Source organism: Oncorhynchus tshawytscha, unplaced genomic scaffold (genome assembly GCF_018296145.1).
Source record: "Oncorhynchus tshawytscha isolate Ot180627B unplaced genomic scaffold, Otsh_v2.0 Un_contig_6654_pilon_pilon, whole genome shotgun sequence".
Taxonomy (NCBI): domain Eukaryota; kingdom Metazoa; phylum Chordata; class Actinopteri; order Salmoniformes; family Salmonidae; genus Oncorhynchus; species Oncorhynchus tshawytscha.
The window spans coordinates 6,333-22,833 of NW_024608997.1; the positions used below are offsets into that span (position 1 = coordinate 6,333).

Below are 16,501 nucleotides of genomic sequence, written 5' to 3' on the forward strand. Positions count from 1 at the left end.
TCTCCTTTGAAATATTCCTCTCATCTCACTCCTCGGGGGAATTCTGGGAACTTTCCAGCATAGTATAGTAGGTCTGCTTCCCAAACGGCACCCTATATATATATATATATATATATAGTGCATGATAGGTCCGGGTCAAAAGTAGTGCACACTAGATAGGGAGCCATTTGGGACGTACCCTTAGTGACCACTTCCTCCTGTCCCTGTAATTTCCCAGTTCTTCTTCATATTTGGGATTTCCATGGAGCCCAGGCGTAGCCAGACACAAAGTATATTGGTCTGGCGACCATCGTGGTTTATACAAGTCTCCCCCCAGATCACATCTCCACTTGGCTAACTCAGAGTGCATTCCAAATGGCACCGTATGGGCCTTGGTTCAAAGGGAGTGCACTATATCGGGTACAGTGAGCCTTTTAGGATGGAACCACAGTGTTGTAGAGCTGGAACCTCTGGTTAAACACCGAGTCCCCTCCACAGTGTGGTAGAACTGGAACCTCTGGTTAAACCCGAGTCCCCTCCACAGTGTGGTAGAACTGGAACCTCTGGTTAAACCCTGGTAGAACTGGAGTCCCCTGAGTCCCCCACAGTGTTGTCCACAGTGTGGTAGAACTGGAACCTCTGGTTAAACCTGAGTCCCCACCACAGTGTGGTAGAACTGGAACCTCTGGTTAAACCCTGAGTCCCCACCACAGTGTGGTAGAACTGGAACCTCTGGTTAAACCCTGAGTCCCCACCACAGTGTTGTAGAGTCCCCAATCAGTCACACATTATACTGTTTCCATTTTTGTGACTTCCTTCTGTCAAAGGCCTTCATTTATTCAAGCTCCACTATCAAGGTTTTTCCAGTGCCTCACGACATCGTTATGCTGAAACAACTTCCTTTTTCATAAACCACACAAAACCACTTAATCACTGCTTGAAGGACAATTCATTTCAGTAGAGCAGGAGAAAGCACGTAATAGCATCTGCATTTAAGCTGGAGTAGAGCAGAGATTGAACCTTAACCCATGGAGATTGGACCTTAACCCCCATGAAGAGTGGACCTTAAGCCCCATGGAGATTGAACCTTAAACCCCATGGAGATTGGACCCTAACCCCCATGGAGGCTGGACCCTAACCCCCATGGAGATTGCACCCTAACCCCCATGGAGATTGGACCTTAAACCCCATGGAGATTGGACCCTAACCCCCATGGAGATTGGACCCTAACCCCCATGGAGGCTGGACCCTAACCCCCATGGAGATTGCACCCTAACCCCCATGGAGATTGGACCTTAAACCCCATGGAGATTGGACCCTAACCCCCATGGAGATTGGACCCTAACCCCATGGAGGCTGGACCCTAACCCCCATGGAGATTGGACCCTAACCCCCATGGAGGCTGGACCCTAACCCCCATGGAGATTGGACGCTAACCCCCATGGAGATTGGACCCTAACCCCCATGGAGATTGGACCCTAACCCCCATGGAGATTGGACCCTAACCCCCATGGAGATTGGACCCTAACCCCCATGGAGATTGAACCTTAACCCCCATGGAGATTGGACCTTAACCCCCATGGAGATTGGACCTTAACCCCCATGGAGATTGGACCTTAACCCCCATGGAGATTGGACCTTAACCCCCATGGAGATTGGACCTTAACCCCCATGGAGATTGGACCTTAACCCCCATGGAGATTGGACCTTAACCCCCATGGAGGTGGACCTTAACCCCCATGGAGGCTGGACCCTAACCCCCATGGAGATTGGACCCTAACCCCCATGGAGATTGGACCCTAACCCCCATGGAGATTGGACCCTAACCCCATGGAGATTGGACCCTACCCCCATGGAGATTGGACGTTAACCCCCATGGAGATTGGACCTTAACCCCCATGGAGATTGGACCTTAACCCCCATGGAGATTGGACCTTAACCCCCATGGAGATTGGACCTTAACCCCCATGGAGATTGGACCTTAACCCCCATGGAGATTGGACCTTAACCCCCATGGAGGCTGGACCCTAACCCCCAAGGAGATTGGACCCTAACCCCCATGTTGATTGTACCCTAACCCCCATGGAGGCTGGACCCTAACCCCCATGGAGATTGGACCCTAACCCCCATGGAGGCTGGACCCTAACCCCCATGGAGATTGGACCCTAACCCCCATGGAGATTGGACTCTAACCCCATGGAGATAACCCCCTAACCCCCTGGAGATTGGACCCTAACCCCCTGGAGCTGGACCCTAACCCCCATGGAGATTGGACCCTAACCCCCATAGAGATTGGACCTTAACCCCCATGGAGATTGGACCCTAACCCCCATGGAGATTGGACCCTAACCCCCATGGAGATTGGACCTAACCCCCATGGAGATTGGACCCTAACCCCCATGGAGATTGGACCCTAACCCCCATGGAGATTGGACCCTAACCCCATGGAGATTGGACCTTAACCCCCATAGAGATTGGACCTTAACCCCCATGGAGGCTGGACCCTAACCCCCATGGAGATTGGACCTAACCCCCATGGAGGCTGGACCCTAACCCCCATGGAGATTGGACCTTAACCCCCATGGAGGCTGGACACTAACCCCCATGGATATTGGACCCTAACCCCCATGGAGGCTGGACCCTAACCCCCATGGAGATTGGACCCTAACCCCCATGGAGGCTGGACCTTAAGCCCCATGGAGATTGGACCTTAAACCCCATGGAGATTGGGCCTTAACCCCCATGGAGATTGGACCTTAACACCAATGGAGATTGGACCTTAACCCCCATGGAGATTGGACCTTAACCCCCAATGGAGGCTGGACCCTAACCCCCATGGAGATTGGACCCTAACCCCATGGAGGCTGGACCCTAACCCCCATGGAGATTGGACCCTAACCCCCATGGAGGCTGGACCCTAACCCCCATGGAGATTGGACGCTAACCCCCATGGAGATTGGACCCTAACCCCCATGGAGATTGGACCCTAACCCCCATGGAGATTGGACCCTAACCCCCATGGAGATTAGACCTTAACCACCATGGAGATTGGACCTTAACCCCCATGGAGATTGGACCTTAACCCCCATGGAGATTGGACCTTAACCCCATGGAGATTGGACCTTAACCCCCATGGAGATTGGACCTTAACCCCCATGGAGATTGGACCTTAACCCCCATGGAGATTGGACCTTAACCCCCATGGAGATTGGACCTTAACCCCCATGGAGATTGGACCTTAACCCCCATGGAGGCTGGACCCTAACCCCCATGGAGATTGGACCCTAACCCCCATGGAGATTGGACCCTAACCCCCATGGAGATTGGACCCTAACCCCCATGGAGATTGGACCCTAACCCCCATGGAGATTGGACCCTACCCCCATGGAGATTGGATGTTAACCCCCATGGAGATTGGACCTTAACCCCCACGGAGATTGGACCTAACCCCCATGGAGATTGGACCTTAACCCCCATGGAGATTGGACCTAACCCCCATGGAGATTGGACCTTAACCCCCATGGAGATTGGACCTTAACCCCATGGAGGCTGGACCCTAACCCCCAAGGAGATTGGACCCTAACCCCCATGTTGATTGTACCCTAACCCCCATGGAGGCTGGACCCTAACCCCCATGGAGATTGGACCCTAACCCCCATGGAGGCTGGACCCTAACCCCCATGGAGATTGGACCCCAACCCCCATGGAGATTGGACCCTAACCCCCATGGAGAGATAACCCCCTGGAGATTGGACCCTAACCCCCTGGAGATTGGACCCTAACCCCCATGGAGATTGGACCCTAACCCCCATAGAGATTAGACCTTAACCCCCATGGAGATTGGACCCTAACCCCCATGGAGATTGGACCCTAACCCCCATGGAGATTGGACCCTAACCCCCATGGAGATTGGACCCTAACCCCCATGGAGATTGGACCTTAACCCCCATGGAGATTGGACCTTAACCCCCTTGGAGATTGGACCTTAACCCCCATGGAGGATGGACCCTAACCCCCATGGAGATTGGACCCTAACCCCCATGGAGATTGGACCCTAACCCCCATGGAGATTGGACCCTAACCCCCATGGAGATTGGACCTTAACCCCCATAGAGATTGGACCTTAACCCCCATGGAGGCTGGACCCTAACCCCCATGGAGATTGGACCCTAACCCCCATGGAGGCTAGACCCTAACCCCCATGGAGATTGGACCTTAACCCCCATGGAGATTGGACCCTAACCCCCATTGAGATTGGACCCTAACCCCCATGGAGGCTGGACCCTAAGCCCCATGGAGATTGGACCTAAACCCCATGGAGATTGGACCCTATCCCCCATGGATATTGGACCTAACCCCCATGGAGGCTGGACCCTAACCCCCATGGAGATTGGACCCTAACCCCCATGGAGGCTGGACCTAACCCCCATTGAGATTGGACCCTAACCCCCATGGAGGCTGGACCTTAAGCCCCATGGAGATTGGACCTTAAACCCCATGGAGATTGGACCCTATCCCCCATGGATATTGGACCCTAACCCCCATGGAGGCTGGACCCTAACCCCCATGGAGATTGGACCCTAACCCCCATGGAGGCTGGACCTTAAGCCCCATGGAGATTGGACCTTAAACCCCATGGAGATTGGGCCTTAACCCCCATGGAGATTGAACCTTAACACCAATGGAGATTGGACCTTAACCCCCATGGAGATTGGACCTTAACCCCAATGGAGGCTGGACCCTAATCCCCATGGAGATTGGACCCTAACCCCCATGGAGATTAGACCCTAACCCCCATGGAGATTGGACCCTAACCCCCATGGTGATTGGACCCTAACCCCCATGGAGGCTGGAACCTAACCCCCATGGAGATTGGACCCTAACCCCCATGGAGGCTGGACCTAACCCCCATGGAGATTGGACCCTAACCCCCATGGAGGCTGGACCCTAACCCCCATGGAGATTGGACCCTAACCCCCATGGAGATTGGACCCTAACCCCCATGGAGATTGGACCCTAACCCCCATGGAGATTAGAACTTAACCCCGATGGAGATTGGACCCTAACCCCCATGGAGATTGGACCCTAACCCCCATGGAGATTGGACCCTAACCCCAATGGAGATTGGACCATAACCCCCATGGAGATTAGACCCTAACCCCCATGGAGATTGGACCCTAACCCCATGGAGATTAGAACTTAACCCCGATGGAGATTGGACCCTAACCCCAATGGAGATTGGACCATAACCCCCATGGAGATTAGACCCTAACCCCCATGGAGATTGGACCCTAACCCCCATGGAGATTAGAACTTAACCCCGATGGAGATTGGACCCTAACCCCCATGGAGATTGGACCTTAACCCCCATGGAGATTGGACCTTAACCCCCATGGAGATTGGACCTTAACCCCCATGGAGATTGGACCTTAACCCCCATGGAGGCTGGACCCTAACCCCCATGGAGATTGGACCCTAACCCCCATGGAGGCTGGTCCCTAACCCCCATGGAGATTGGACCCTAACCCCCATGGATATTGGACCCTAACCCCCATGGAGATTGGACCTTAACCCCCATGGAGATTGGACCCTAACCCCCATGGAGATTGGACCCTAACCCCCATGGAGATTGGACCCTAACCCCCATGGAGATTGGACCCTAACCCCCATGGAGATTGGACCCTAACCCCCATGGAGGCTGAGCCCTAACCCCCATGGAGATTGGACCCTAACCCCCATGGAGGCTGTACCCTAACCCCCATGGAGATTGGACCCCATCCCCCATGGAGATTAGACCTTAACCCCGATGGTGATTGGACCCTAACCCCCTGGAGATTAGACCTTAACCCCGATGGTGATTGGACCCTAACCCCATGGAGATTAGACCTTAACCCCAATGGAGATTGGACCCTAACCCCCATGAAGATTGGACCCTAACCCCCATGGAGATTGGACCTTAACCCCTTGGAGATTGGACCTTAACCCCCATGGAGATTGGACCCTAACCCCCATGGAGATTGGACACTAACCCCCATGGAGATTGGACCCTAACCCCCATGGAGATTGGACCTTAACCCCCATGGAGGCTGGACCCTAACCCCCATGGAGATTGGACCCTAACCCCCATGGAGATTGGACCCTAACCCCCATGGAGGCTGGACCCTAACCCCCATGGAGATTGGACCCTAACCCCCATGGAGATTGGACATAAACCCCATGAGTTAAAGGGGAGGGATTGTGGTTCTAACCTGCATCTATCTAGTCCTCTGTTTCAGACCTCTTGGTCTCCACTCGATCTAGTCCTCTGTTTCAGACCTCCTATGGTCCCCACTATCTAGTCCTCTGTTTCAGACCTCCTCATGGTCCCCACTATCTAGTCCTCTGTTACAGACATCCTCATGGTCCCCACTCTGTCTAGCCCTCTGTTTCAGACCTCCTCATGGTCCACACTATCTACTCCTCTGTTTCAGACATCCTCATGGTCCCCACTCTGTCTAGTCCTCTGTTTCAGACAGAGGCCTAGATGGAGATAGTGGGGACTGTTACAGAGGAGAGTCTCAGAGAGGAGAGTGAGATGAGGAGAGAGGAGAGGGAGAGGAAAAGAGGGAGATGGGAGAGGGAGATGAGGATAAAGAGATACTGACATCATCCCTATGTACTGACAGACTCAGGTGCCTGACCTCCAACCAAGATATTAATAACATCACTCATAGGCGATTGGATCTATAAAGACATCAACAAGATAGGGGGAGAGGAGAAGAGGGAGCGAGGGGAGATGAGAAGGGGAGAGGAGAAAGGAGGGAGGGAGAGGGAGGAGGGAGATGAGAGGACAAGAGATGAGAGAGAAGGAGAGGGAGAGGAGAAAGGAGAGAGGGAGGAGAGGGGGAAAGAAAGATATGAGAGATATGAGTGCCCATTGCTGAAAGACGAAGCAGTCTACTGTATTTGATTTGGTTCATTAAATCATGACTGTGTGTTCGTACGTTGTGTATGTCTACGCTGTGTGTACGTGAGTTGTGATCAGGATAAAGATTTCCAGAATCAGAAGGAACACATGATTTAATGCACCCTATCAAACAATTTAACTTGTTTTCAACTTCAACAGTGAGTACCGTCTCCACCACCTCCCTCTTCACTACCTCTCGCTCGCTCCCTCCTCCCTCTAGATTCTTCCTCCACCTCCCTCTAGATGGCCCCTGCTATAGACCAGACGGGGTAGCGGTCCCCTGCTATAGACCAGACTGGGTAGCGGTCCACTACTATAGACCAGACGGGGTAGCGGTCCACTACTATAGACCAGACGGGGTAGCGGTCCACTACTATAGACCAGACGGGGTAGCGGTCCACTACTATAGACCAGACGGGGTCTAACCCTGTCCTTCTGTCCCTGAACAGGCGGTTAACCCACTGTTCCTCGGTAGGCTGTCATTGAAAATAAGAATTTGTTCTTAATAACTGACTTGCCTAGTTAAATAAAGGTAGAATAAAATTAATCAAAAACTGCCATCTAGTGGTGAAACACAGCCATGACAACCTAAAGGGACATCCTTATCCAATTTTACCTTGATTTAACTCAGCAAGTCAGTTAAGAACAAATCCTTATTTTCAATAACAGCCTATCGGGGAACAGTGGATTAATTGCCTTGTTCAGGGGCAGAAGGACCGATGTTGCCACTTGTCAGCTCAGGGATTCGATCTTGCAACCTTTTGGTTTCTAGTCCTACACTCTAACCACTAGGCCACCTGCCTCCTCTACACTCTAACCACTAGGCCACCTGCCTCCTCTACACTCTAACCACTAGGCTACCTGCCTCCTCTACACTAACCACTAGGCTACCTGCCTCCTCTACACTAACCACTAGGCTACCTGCCTCCTCTACACTCTAACCACTAGGCTACCTGCCTCCTCTACACTCTAACCACTAGGCTACCTGCCTCCTCTACACTCTAACCACTAGGCTACCTGCCTCCTCTACACTCTAACCACTAGGCTACCTGCCTCCTCTACACTCTAACCACTAGGCTACCTGCCTCCTCTACACTCTAACCACTAGGCTACCTGCCTCCTCTACACTCTGCCGCCCCGATAGTCACTGTCCGTATCTAGAATACACAGATTAAATGCTCAACACCTGGTCCTTTTTATTTACAAACATTAAACAGTTTAGAGGGTAAATTCCTTTTAAAGGAGGCCCCTTTATACATCAGTGAGTCATACAACAAGCCTCCCTGCTTCCAGAGTCCACCAACCGCAGAGTTCCAGTGACCATCAACATGTGAGAAGTCCTTTTTCTAACACTTGTTTGAGCTACTAATATTTTAGACATCTCAAAAAAATGAACACATATTTCAACAAACAAAAGAATCTACAATCTAACTTTTTTTATTTTAAAGGTAGAAATTTGTCGACAAAGAAAAAAACAAAGAGAAGCATCTCCAATACACTCTCATTTATTAGATTCATTTATTAGAGCCTCATTTATTTACTTCATCAACAAGAAAAAAACAAATCCCAAGTACAACTGTGACTTAAAACTCCCCTATAGCTCTTAACTACACGTGTCTATTGTGGACATCGATTGCATATTAAAAGCTACGGACATGTACAGTAGTTCATTAACTAGGAACACCAAAACTGCATCTTAGTCAGAGACATAGGGTATGTGGAGAAGTACAGTGGTTCATTAACTAGGAACACCAAAACTGCATCTTAGTCAGAGACATAGGGTATGTGGAGAAGTACAGTGGTTCATTAACTAGGAACACCAAAACTGCATCTTAGTCAGAGACATAGGGTATGTGGAGAAGTACAGTAGTTCATGAACTAGGAACACCAAAACTGCATCTTAGTCAGAGACATAGGGTATGTGGAGAAGTACAGTAGTTCATGAACTAGGAACACCAAAACTGCATCTTAGTCAGAGACATAGGGTATGTGGAGAAGTACAGTAGTTCATGAACTAGGAACACCAAAACTGCATCTTAGTCAGAGACATAGGGTATGTGGAGAAGTACAGTAGTTCATGAACTAGGAACACCAAAACTGCATCTTAGTCAGAGACATAGGGTATGTGGAGAAGTACAGTAGTTCATTAACTAGGAACACCAAAACTGCATCTTTGAGACATGTCCCAAAAGGCCACCTATTCCCTACATAGTGCACTACTTTTGACCAGAGCCCTATGGGTAGTAGTGCACTACTTTTGACCAGAGCCCTATGGGTAGTAGTGCACTACGTAGGGAATAGGACGCCATTTGAGTCACAGCCAATAGTATAAATCGGTACATTGTTCCCTAAAAGAAAGTTCAACCCAGCTCTAAATACATGGTCAACACAAGGTCATAGTCAAGATCTCCACCGTCGTGTTTGAGGTTGTTGTCGTCGTCTCTTCCTCAATCTGCTGCAATGCATTCTGGTCACAGGGAAGTGGCAAGGTGTGCTGAAAGGTTGATAAGAGAACATCTGATTATGTCTGATCTAATAAAACATCTGATGTAGTAATGACACCATCTAATTACAGAGTACTTGGACAGGACTTCCAAAATGGCAGGCCCGTCTTCTCTAAATAGACATCATATGTCAGGTATGTTCTCATTAAAAAGGTGCAGCGACCAGAGCAGGTGGACCAGTAGAACGGGCCAGCAGAGTAAAATGAGGTGCAGGGACCGAGAGAGCAGGTGGACCAGTAGAACGGGCCAGCAGAGTAAAATGAGGTGCAGGGACCGAGAGAGCAGGTGGATCAGTAGAACGGGCCAGCAGAGTAAAATGAGGTGCAGGGACCGAGAGAGCAGGTGGACCAGTAGAACGGGCCAGCAGAGTAAAATGCCTTGGATACATTGGGAGGAGGGAGATTCTTATCGGACTCCTTTATGTTCTGTAGAAATGACTTACACTTGAGTCGGATGTAGCAGGGGTCACAGTAAGGCTTCCCGTTGCTGATTCTGATCTGGGCTCTGACCTCTGACCCTCCAAGTCGGCACCTGCAGTCCACACACTGAGGGAGAGGAGAAGATGGACTGAATCAGGAGAATCAACTAAAACACTGATTACCAGCCCTACCACCGTGTGAGGAGAGAGAGTTAGCATTACCAGCCCTACCACCGTTGAGGAGAGAGAGTTAGCATTACCAGCCCTACCACCACAGAGAAAGAGAGTTAGCATTACCAGCCCTACCACCGTGTGAGAGAGAGAGAGTTAGCATTACCAGCCCTACCACCGTGTGAGGAGAGAGAGTTAGCATACCAGCCCTACCACCACAGAGAAAGAGAGTTAGCATTACCAGCCCTACCACCACAGAGAAAGAGAGTTAGCATTACCAGCCCTACCACCGTGTGAGAGAGAGAGTTAGCATTACCAGCCCTACCACCGTGAGAGAGAGAGAGTTAGCATTACCAGCCCTACCAATCAGTGAGGAGAGAGTTAGCATTACCAGCCCTACCACCGTGTGAGGAGAGAGAGTTAGCATTACCAGCCCTACCACCGTGTGAGGAGAGAGAGTTAGCACTACCAGCCCTACCACCACAGTGAGAAAGAGAGTTAGCACTACCAGCCCTACCACCGTGTGAGGAGAGAGTTAGCATTACCAGCCCTACCACCGTGTGAGGAGAGAGAGTTAGCATTACCAGCCCTACCACCGTGTGAGAGAGAGAGTTAGCATTACCAGCCCTACCACCGTGTGAAAGAGAGTTAGCATTACCAGCCCTACCACCGTGTGAGAGAGAGAGTTAGCATTACCAGCCCTACCACCGTGTGAGAGAGAGAGTTAGCATTACCAGTCAGCCCTACCACCGTGTGAGAGAGAGAGTTAGCATTACCAGCCCTACCACCGTGTGAGGAGAGAGAGTTAGCACTACCAGCCCTACCACCGTGTGAGGAGAGAGAGTTAGCATTACCAGCCCTACCACCGTGTGAGGAGAGAGAGTTAGCATTACCAGCCCTACCACCGTGTGAGAGAGAGAGTTAGCATTACCAGCCCTACCACCGTGTGAGGAGAGAGAGTTAGCATTACCAGCCCTACCACCGTGTGAGAGAGAGAGTTAGCATTACCAGCCCTACCACCAGAGAGAGAGTTAGCATTACCAGCCCTACCACCAGAGGAGAGAGAGTTAGCATTACCAGCCCTACCACCACAGAGAAAGAGAGTTAGCATTACCAGCCCTACCACCGTGTGAGGAGAGAGAGTTAGCATTACCAGCCCTACCACCGTGTGAGAGAGAGAGTTAGCATTACCAGCCCTACCACCACAGAGAGAGAGAGTTAGCATTACCAGCCCTACCACCGTGTGAGAGAGAGAGTTAGCACTACCAGCCCTACCACCGTGTGAAGAGAGAGTTAGCATTACCAGCCCTACCACCACAGAGAAAGAGAGTTAGCATTACCAGCCCTACCACCACAGAGAAAGAGAGTTAGCATTACCAGCCCTACCACCACGTGAGAGAGAGAGTTAGCATTACCAGCCCTACCACCACAGAGAAAGAGAGTTAGCATTACCAGCCCTACCACCACAGAGAAAGAGAGTTAGCATTACCAGCCCTACCACCACAGAGAAAGAGAGTTAGCATTACCAGCCCTACCACCACAGAGAAAGAGAGTTAGCATTACCAGCCCTACCACCACAGAGAAAGAGAGTTAGCATTACCAGCCCTACCACCACAGAGAAAGAGAGTTAGCATTACCAGCCCTACCACCACAGAGAAAGAGAGTTAGCATTACCAGCCCTACCACCACAGAGAAAGAGAGTTAGCATTACCAGCCCTACCACCACAGAGAAAGAGAGTTAGCATTACCAGCCCTACCACCACAGAGAAAGAGAGTTAGCATTACCAGCCCTACCACCACAGAGAAAGAGAGTTAGCATTACCAGCCCTACCACCACAGAGAAAGAGAGTTAGCATTACCAGCCCTACCACCACAGAGAAAGAGAGTTAGCATTACCAGCCCTACCACCACAGAGAAAGAGAGTTAGCTTTACCAGCCCTACCACCAGAGAGAGTTAGCTTTACCAGCCCTACCACCACAGAGAAAGAGAGTTAGCATTACCAGCCCTACCACCACAGAGAAAGAGAGTTAGCATTACCAGCCCTACCACCACAGAGAAAGAGAGTTAGCATTACCAGCCCTACCACCACAGAGAAAGAGAGTTAGCATTAGTCAGTCAGCCAGCTACAGTGCCCAGGTGAAGCCAGTCAGTCAGCCAGCTACAGTGCCCAGGTGAAGCCAGTCAGTCAGTCAGCTACAGTGCCCAGGTGAAGCCAGTCAGTCAGCCAGCTACAGTGCCCAGGTGAAGCCAGTCAGTCAGCCAGCTACAGTGCCCAGGTGAAGCCAGTCAGTCAGCCAGCTACAGTGCCCAGGTGAAGCCAGTCAGTCAGCCAGCTACAGTGCCCAGGTGAAGCCAGTCAGTCAGCCAGCTACAGTGCCCAGGTGAAGCCAGTCAGTCAGCCAGCTACAGTGCCCAGGTGAAGCCAGTCAGTCAGCCAGCTACAGTGCCCAGGTGAAGCCAGTCAGTCAGCCAGCTACAGTGCCCAGGTGAAGCCAGTCAGTCAGCCAGCTACAGTGCCCAGGTGAAGCCAGTCAGTCAGCCAGCTACAGTGCCCAGGTGAAGCCAGTCAGTCAGCCAGCTACAGTGCCCAGGTGAAGCCAGTCAGTCAGTCTGCTACAGTGCCCAGGTGAAGCCAGTCAGTCAGTCTGCTACAGTGCCCAGGTGAAGCCAGTCAGTCAGCCAGCTACAGTGCCCAGGTGAAGCCAGTCAGTCAGCCTGCCCAGGTGAACAGTCAGTCAGCCAGCTACAGTGCCCAGGTGAAGCCAGTCAGTCAGCCAGCTACAGTGCCCAGGTGAAGCCAGTCAGTCAGCCAGCTACAGTGCCCAGGTGAAGCCAGTCAGTCAGCCAGCTACAGTGCCCAGGTGAAGCCAGTCAGTCAGTCACAGTGCCCATTAGCACATGCTGTGAAGGGTGATTGAGTGTGCTGACAGGTTTTGTAGAGGACCTCTCCTCCAACCAGGTGAATGGAGGTCCAGACCAGACTCACCTGAAAACAGGCCAGGTGGAAGCAGAGGTTCAGGGTCTCAATGACCATGGCAGCCCCTCTGCCCATAGGACACACACACACTGAACACACCTGACGAGAAGTCAGCACTCTGGAGGGAGAGAGGGAACAGGAACAAACAGGATGAGAGGGGGATCAGAGGGACCAGACTGATCCACAAGGTCTGGTGGTAAGATGAGAGAGAAGGGGATCAGAGGGACCAGACTGATCCACAAGGTCTGGTGGTAAGATGAGAGAGAAGGGGATCAGAGGGACCAGACTGATCCACAAGGTCTAGTGGTAAGATGAGAGAGAAGGGGCTCAGAGGGACCAGACTGATCCACAAGGTCTAGTGGTAAGATGAGAGAGAAGGGGATCAGAGGGACCAGACTGATCTACAAGGTCTGGGGGTAAGATGAGAGAGAAGGGGCTCAGAGGGACCAGACTGATCTACAAGGTCTGGGGGTAAGATGAGAGAGAAGGGGCTCAGAGGGACCAGACTGATCTACAAGGTCTGGGGGTAAGATGAGAGAGAAGGGGCTCAGAGGGACCAGACTGATCTACAAGGTCTGGGGGTAAGATGAGAGAGAAGGGGATCAGAGGGACCAGACTGATCCACAAGGTCTGGGGGTAAGATGAGAGAGAGGGGGATCAGAGGGACCAGACAAGGTCTGGGGGAACAGCCATTGAAAAGGTCCTCCTACAAATGCCTTGGTATACGGCTGGACGATGAGCTACAAGTTCACCAGGAAGATAAAACTGAAATTGGGTTTTTATTTTCACAAAGTCCCTTGTGTCTAATGTATTATGATGACTTATTGTATATGCATGAAGCCCGTTCCGTTCCTGAGACTGTTAATCATGCATTCATCCTCGTTACTAATGCTCTCATTCTCCTCTCTGGGATCAGACTGTATGAGGAGACTACAGCACTCAAACTCAGATGGTGGATTTGGAAAGTGTTCACACCCCTTGACTTCAACCAGTGTTACATTACAGCCTGCCAACATGATTTCTTCCTCAATCTAATCACAAGACCCCATAGTGACATCACAAGACCCCATAGTGACATCACAAGACCCCATAGTGACATCACAAGACCCCATAGTGACATCACAAGACCCCATAGTGACAAAGTGAACACATGTTTTTAGACACTTGACAAACACAGAAACACCTTATTTACAGAAGTATTCAGACAATTTGCTATGAGACTTGAAATTGATCTCAGGTGCATCCTGTTTCTATTGATCATCCTAAAGATCATCCTGTTTCTATTGATCATCCTAAAGATCTGTCTACAAGTTGACTGGAAGTTCACCTGTGGTAAATTAAATAGATTGGACATGATTTGGAAAGACACCTGTCTATAAGGTCAGAGCAAAAACCAAAGCCATGAGGTCGAAGGAATTGTCCGTAGAGCTCCGAGACAGGATTGTGTCGAGGCACAGATCTGGGGAAGGGTACCCACAAATTCTGCAGCATTTAAGTTCCAAGAACACAGTGGCCTCCATCGTTTCTTAAATGGAAGAAGTTTGGAGCCACCAAGAATCTTCCTATATCTGGCTGCCCGGCCAAACTGAGCAATCGGGGGAGAAGGGCCTTGGTCAGGGAGGTGACCAAGAACCCGATGGTCACTCTGACAGAGCTCCAGAGGTCCTCTGTGGAGATGGGAGAACCTTCCAGAAGGACAACCATCTCTGCAGCACTCCACCAATCAGGCCTTTATGGTAGAGTGGCCAGACTGAATCCACTCCTCAGTAAAAGACACATGACAGCCTGAGTTTGCCAAAAGGCACCTAAAGGACTCTCAGACCGTGAGAAACAAGATTCTCTGGTCTGATGAAACCAAGATTGAACTATTTGGCCTGAACGCCAAGCATCACATCTGTAGGAAACCTGGCACCGTCCCTACGGTGAAGCTTGGTGGTGGCAGCATCATACTGAGAGGATGTTTTTCAACGGCAGGGACTGAGACACTTGTCAGGATCGAGGGAAAGAAGAACGGAGAGAAGTGCTCAGGACCTCTGACTCGAGTGAAAGTTCACACAGCCAAGACAACACAGCAGTGGCCTGGGGACAGCTCTCTCGTCATACCCAAGAAGACGAGGCTGTAATCGCTGCCAAAGATGCCTTCAACGAAGTCCTGATTAAAGGGTCTGAATACTTAAGTAAATGTGTAATCTTTAATAAATGTGAAAAAATGTTTGTCATTATGGGGTATTGTGATGTCACTATGGGGTATTGTGATGTCATTATGGGGTATTGTGATGTCATTATGGGGTATTGTGTGTAGATTGATGAGGGGGGAAGAAACGATTTAATCCATTTTTGAACAAGGCTGTAATGTAACAAAGTCAAGGTCTCGGAACGCTTTCAAAATGCACTTTTAAACATACAACACAAGTCCTGATTGGTCCATTACCGGTGGTGCTGCTGTGAGACGGGTCGTGATTCGCCGGTGACGGGTTCCTCTCCGGTGTTGGCCGGGGGGGAAGATGTGCTGAAGGGGCGGGGCCAGGTAGGGCTGTGCTTCTGAGTCCCGTTGGAGTAACCCCCCAGGGCCACACTCATGCTGTGCCGGGAGGAGGGGGGACGGTACGGGGCGGCGAAACCCAGGGAGGAGTGGGGGCGTTGGGGGTTAGAGAGCAGGGTGGTGGAAGAGGGAAGGTTGTCCAGAGAGTCGTACCTGCCGAGAGGTCAGATGGAGAGGTCAGATAACAGGTCACGTAGAGAGAGGTATGTTCCAAATGGCACACACCCTCCTACCTCTTCATAGGTCCTCGCGGTTACGGTTACTCCGGGGTTGACCCCCTCCTACCACCTCCGGTTACTGGGTTGACAACCCCCCTCCTACCTCCTCATTGGCCCTCGCCGGTTAGTTGGTTGACAACCCCCCTCCTACCTCCTCATTGGCCCTCGCCGGTGACAACCCCTCCTCATAGTTGGTTAGTTGACAACCCCCCCTCCTACCTCCTCATTAGGCCCTCGCCGGTTAGTTGGTTGACAACCCCCCCCTCCTACCTCCTCATTGGCCCTCGCCGGTTAGTTGGTTGACAACCCCCCCCTCCTACCTCCTCATTGGCCCTCGCCGGTTAGTTGGTTGACAACCCCCTCCTACCTCCTCATTGGCCCTGGAGCTGGTTGACAACCCCCCTCCTACCTCCTCATTGGCCCCCCTCCTACAGAGGTGGAGCGTTGTGAGCTCCTGGTTCCTCATCTCGTCCAGGATCTGTTGGTCTCAGCCCTACTAAGGACATGCCTGGAGTTGAAGCTTCCTCCTCAGCCCCTCCCTGGTAGCCCCTCCTACCAACCAGGAGCAGAGTCACGGTGTGGTTGAAAACAAATCCTGGGTTCCTCAGAAAGACCAATAAAAAGTTGACAGACCACCCCCTCCTGAGCATTGGTCCATTGGTGAACAATATTATTCCAACGACCAATGGTTGTTTGTTGTCAAACCCCTCGTATCACTGTTGTCAGAAAGGTGAGGAGTCATTAC

The 16,501-nt window shown here is 51.2% G+C and overlaps 1 protein-coding gene across 1 annotated transcript; it reads right to left on the reverse strand.

The window, feature by feature from the left end:
- Positions 1 to 8,414: 8,414 nt before the first annotated feature.
- Positions 8,415 to 16,222, reverse strand: LOC121844096 (LIM domain only protein 7-like). The gene is made up of 5 exons (XM_042313979.1): positions 16,077 to 16,222; positions 15,428 to 15,691; positions 13,006 to 13,114; positions 9,872 to 9,974; positions 8,415 to 9,419 (listed from the first exon to the last, which is right to left on the reverse strand). The coding sequence occupies exons 1-5, from the start codon at positions 16,220 to 16,222 to the stop codon at positions 9,397 to 9,399; spliced, it is 645 nt and encodes a 214-aa protein (XP_042169913.1). The 3' UTR covers positions 8,415 to 9,396.
- Positions 16,223 to 16,501: the final 279 nt, after the last annotated feature.